We start from the raw sequence: 5,000 nt of genomic DNA, 5'->3' as shown, positions 1-5,000 counted from the left end.
GCCATAGTCGGGCTCCTCACCCCAACTACAGATCGCATGTCCGCATCCTGCTCCTGGACCATGGGATTAGCCATAGCACCTTCAAAACTCACATTTATGAAGTCAGGTCCCCAAACTTGCGCGCCATGAGAAAACACCGGTACAACTAGTGTATTGCAGAGAGGCATACATACCTTGCGGGTGGTAATTTTCTTATCTCGACACAGGGTGCTGACCCCAAGCGTGGCCCGCCTCCCTGCTGCGAGTAGTTGCTTGGTACATGCTGAAAACTGCAGTCCTGGGCCATAGTGCAACCCGAGGTACCGTGCAGTCTCGTTGCCGGTCAGCACCCACAACCCCACCCCACCTAATAAGGTTATAACCGGTACTCAGCTTCCATAAGCTGCTTCGCTCACGTGTAGTGCCCCAAAAAATGAGGACCTCACACTTGGCGGCATTCACGGCCACACCCATCGCTTTGCAGTAGGCTTTGAGTAGCCCCAGAAGGCATTCTGCTCTATCCTGCCCGGTCGCTACCAGTGACACATCATCAACTAAAAGTAGGTTGGTGAGTTCACCGCCCGCCAGGCTAACACTCTGCTTGTGGAGGGTGCTCCACCGGCTAGGAAGGCATACATGGCAATTAGCATCATGAGCATCAATATAATGAGTGAATACTTCTATGAGGAGTCCAAAAAGGGTTACGCTAAGGGGCCACCCTTGCTTCACACCATGCCCCACCGTGAATTCAGGTCCCAACCTATTCCCCAACTTGACCCGAACCTTCACGCCAGTGTAGCTAGTCTTCAAAGAATCGAGGATGCGCCTGTGTGGCCACAACATGAGGAAGTCCCAAAGTGTCTCATGGTTAACGGAGTCGAACACCTTACTAAAGTCAATTTGCATTTTAATAAGCGACCTGGCTCCGGTCACAGTGTGCTTCGAGATGAGATGCCTTAATGTAAACAAGTGATGCTCGGTGCCTGTAGTATCCTTAAGATGACACAACCATAGATGGTGGTATCGAAAGATACCGGTTGAGACAAGTGGAACGAATAAATAGTCGTTGTAGCAACCACTTGGGCCTCGCGCCGATAAGTTCCCAGTATGACTGGGCGGTGCGATGTTCGGTTGACCATAGTTCACAGGAACTACTCTCGCCCGGTGAAGCAGACGAACCAGGAACGCAGGTTCCAGCTTTACGCAGGTAAAGCCCCCGCCCATACACCGGTATGGACTTCCGCAGCAGTGCGGCATTTGGCCGGCGAACTCGACTAGCAGCAGTCGTAAGCCGCCAATAAACTAATATTAGCATTAGTTAAACCTGTTATCAACGGCAGCGGATACAAACAGGTATTCGTTAATAATAGCAGTGTTAGAACTGAACGGACCGGCATCTGACCGTTAGGCAACCGAGTAAGCATACAGGATACAACAGTGCCATGCCTACACCCATGCCTACACCAAGCCTGGCTAAAGGCACGTAGCCTGTTGCCCTCCCAGTAAGTGGTGAGTCGCCTCTTCGATGATATTGGCATAAAGTTTGCACAGGGACCCCCAACTGCTATTCCCGATAACTGTCACAGCATGACACGTCCCCTTTTTTCGAATACGGGGGACGGGGACAGGGTGCTAGTCGTGAAACCTCACAGGTATTCAGCTCCGTATATGCGGTTGTATAGCACCGTTAAGTAAGGCGCCAATACAAACACGGGCTGCTGCCCTTCACTTTCCCAGATAGCGTACTTGTAATACTCGGCCGGGGCTCCCTCCAGGCCCGCGGACTTATTACTTGCCTGCGGCCATGTTCCCCCCAAAGTGTTATCTCCAGGGCTCCGCTGTCGAACAGAATCTACACAAAATGTTCAGACTTCATTCCAATTCAACACCATCTTGTGGATCATGAGAGGAAGTCACCTAGGCCTGCTCACCTCTCGGAATCAGATGGACCAGCACCAGCGCTGCTGCTCCCGTAGGCGCCTATGTCGACCCGCGCATCTGGTTCCCTTTGAGTCTCTGCAACCGGTTTCTTAGGCAGGAAATCTCCAATGCGTCACTGCTTCCCTGAGGCGATATCTGCCTTAGTATGTTTCTGGAGGACCGGCCCTTGAATTTACAGCAGCTATCCGCCCAACATCGGACTTAGGTCATCGGGCGGCTCTTCGGGCCGCATAACATCTTTCGTGTACGGCGGATGGTCGTATTTCTGCAAGCCGGCCGGCTTCGAGAACTCTATTTCTGTTTTCGGGAGTTTCGGGTCGTACGGAAACTCCCGAAGCGTTTGCCGATGTCTGTCGGGCAGTCCCGACCCATGGATTTGGTGCAGCAGCGGCAACACACGTTGCCGCAATGATACTCCTGCTTTGTGTGTATGCACACAGCAGGAGCCCCCTGCTCCTGAAACAGGAGCTTGGTGACCTCCCCAGCCCGGGATGACTCATCAGGCTCCGTTCAACCTGGTCCTGAATGCTTGCTGTTTGAGATTTTCCTGTACTTTCTGCCCGTGGGAAGGAAGAACTCCCCGGGTGCAACTTTGTTATTATGGGGCGACCAGCAGGCCTAGAGCCCGTTTAGCTGTAGCACTACCCCCCGGTGGGGAACACGCTGCTGAGTGCCGGCTGTCGTATCTCGTGCGGTCGGACCTGGGGGGGCGGAATGCATGATGCTAACCAGCCGTGTGCATCTGACCCGCCGCTATGTTCGGTTGTGGGGCCCCGGCTTTCCAGCCCACAGTATAAACAACGTCATACAACACAACATTTTCCACGCAGCTCGCCCGACATTTCTTTTCTCTCACACACATACATTCCCCGCCCTCGTGAGGGTACGACAATAAGATATCAACTATACTATGCTGCAGGGGCAGCAGTCTGCGCACTCTACCACAGTGCCTTTACTTTACTCTTCGTGAGTCTGGAGCCCACTGTAACCACCACACACACACAGTGCCACCGAACACTACAGCCTCTAAATACGCATCTCCCAGCAGTTCAGAACGACGAGGTGAAATGTTCAAATAAAGCATTTAATGCTTCGTTTTCCTGATGCCTTGCTGCACTGGCAGAGGGTCGTTGGCTTGACCCAAACAAGCCTTATTACCGTGAAGCGGAAAATTTGCCGAATGCTATCTCCGTGATCTGCGGCGGCAGGTCAAGGCATTTATTGGACGAACGCAAACATATGGATGAAATCAAAACTGTTTCTGCCCTCCATAATGTTATCTAGTTGGCTCTGCAACCAGGAGGGTCGAAGCGGAGGACATCCCGAGCGTGCAGCTCTCCCAAAACACACCCGCACACCCGTGCACACACACACACACACACACACACGCACCACTATCTTCTTGGAGCACATTTTTAGTGCATACACACACCGACTTGTGCTGTGTGCTCCCGACCCTTGCGCTGTGTTTCGGCTTCGGCCCCCGGCTCTCGCGGCCCACAGTGTAATCTAAGTCATACACACATACACGCATATACATACGCACATACACACATGTACACACACACGCAAACACACCAAGCGTGCACCGATGTTATGCATGCCCACACGTGGTATGTCGCAACTGCGGGTCGTCAACTGTTGCATACTCGAAGCTTTCCGCAAAGCTTGCGGCTCAGTGGCACTTTCCTGAAGTCGTGGTAAAACATCAACCGTCGACCCGGCAGTCAACCAACCAAACCGGTCATCGTGATGGTGCATGGTGACGGTGACTCTGCTGCATGGTGACGGCACATGATGCTGTAAGCCTGACAGAGCGTTATGTACGGCGGGCGGGAGGAAACACAGTTGCTCGCCTCTGCTCCTCTTATCACCCGACCCCCCGCTCGCCCCTTCGGATCCCTATGCTATACGTGCACCAAACACCAAACACCAAACACCAAACACCAAACACCAAACACCAAACACCAAACACCAAACACCAAACACCAAACACCAAACACCAAACACCAAACACCAAACACCAAACACCAAACACCAAAGCCCTTTCCTCGGACTGACCAGCTGAGCAAAGACCGGGACCTGTTCCCCGTGTTGGTTCCCCTCCCGCGCCCCCTTATTCCTCCACGCCACTTCCTGCCCTCTCTCTAGCCGAAAGTATATACATACACATATAGCGCCCCGAAACCATATTGGCCATGCGCCCCCCAGCACGATATTGTAGTAGTAGCAGCCGTCTCAGCAGCAGTGGTGCATTTTCGGCAGCAGCAGCAGCAACAGCAACAGCAGAGTGATACAGCAGCACCAGCAACAGCACCAGGGACACCAACCAACAGGGCCCTTCCAGCTCGTGAATCCATAACGTCGCAAACATAACGCCAGAAGCCCACTAAGGCACCCAGGCACGTCAGCTCTCTCTTCGCCTCTCTATCTCTCTTTTCGCCTCTCTCTCTCTTCTCTCTTTTTGCCCTTCTCGACTTTTTCTTCCTTCTCTTCTATCTCTCGACTCTCCTTTGCAGCTCAGCCCAAGTAGCTTACGTCTTCATCCGCACCTTTCCTGATTGACTTTCCACTCCGAAACCAACCGCTCCGAAACCATCGTTTCCTAACAACGACCATCTAACAATAACTAGCCCTACTAACTAACTACCCGATGTCGGCCATCTAGGCGGCGGAGACGGAGGAGGTGAACGTGTTGGGGGATGTTGGGGGCTGTTCGCTCGGGGGCGGCCACAGCTGCAGCACACACTTCCCAAAGGGTCCCCAAACCCACACATATCGATGACCTCACGAACTATAGCATCTGCCTCCGACCCGCCTCCACTACCGCCGCTACTGCTGGTACGGAAACCTGGCCAGGCTAGACAGGGGCCGTACAGTAGCTGACGGAGCTCACGCGGTCCAGAGGCACGAAGGTGGGCGAGGTCGAGGTGGGTGGGGGAAGGGGAGTCGGGGTCGTACAGGACGAGCGTGCTCTTATGAAGGTCTAGGGCGGTCTGTGTGCGGGAGGCGGGGAGGGAAAATGGGGAGGAAATTGGAAATAAGGTTGATGGGGCATCATGGCAAAGGGCGCATGAGAA

General features: G+C 53.5%; 2 protein-coding genes across 2 annotated transcripts in view; both read right to left on the bottom strand.

The window, feature by feature from the left end:
• Positions 1-885, bottom strand: part of VOLCADRAFT_99710 (uncharacterized protein) — a gene marked incomplete at both ends in the record, with an annotated part of 1,691 nt that extends 806 nt beyond the window's left edge. Inside the window, 3 exons of the mRNA XM_002958381.1 lie at positions 21-277; positions 396-576; positions 721-885. Coding sequence (XP_002958427.1) covers positions 21-277; positions 396-576; positions 721-885 — 603 coding nt within the window. The remainder of the gene's footprint in view (positions 1-20; positions 278-395; positions 577-720) is intronic.
• Positions 886-3,196: 2,311 nt separating this feature from the next.
• Positions 3,197-5,000, bottom strand: part of VOLCADRAFT_108129 (uncharacterized protein) — a gene marked incomplete at its 3' end in the record, with an annotated part of 11,311 nt that continues 9,507 nt past the window's right edge. Inside the window, exons 9-10 of the mRNA XM_002958380.1 lie at positions 4,817-4,916; positions 3,197-3,210 (exon numbers count right to left, since the gene is read on the bottom strand). Of these exons, the coding sequence (XP_002958426.1) occupies positions 3,197-3,210; positions 4,817-4,916 (114 nt within the window). The remainder of the gene's footprint in view (positions 3,211-4,816; positions 4,917-5,000) is intronic.

Source organism: Volvox carteri (assembly GCF_000143455.1).
Source record: "Volvox carteri f. nagariensis unplaced genomic scaffold VOLCAscaffold_93, whole genome shotgun sequence".
In the NCBI taxonomy this organism is placed as follows: Eukaryota; Viridiplantae; Chlorophyta; class Chlorophyceae; order Chlamydomonadales; family Volvocaceae; genus Volvox; species Volvox carteri.
This window is presented reverse-complemented; position numbering and strand designations above follow the sequence as displayed.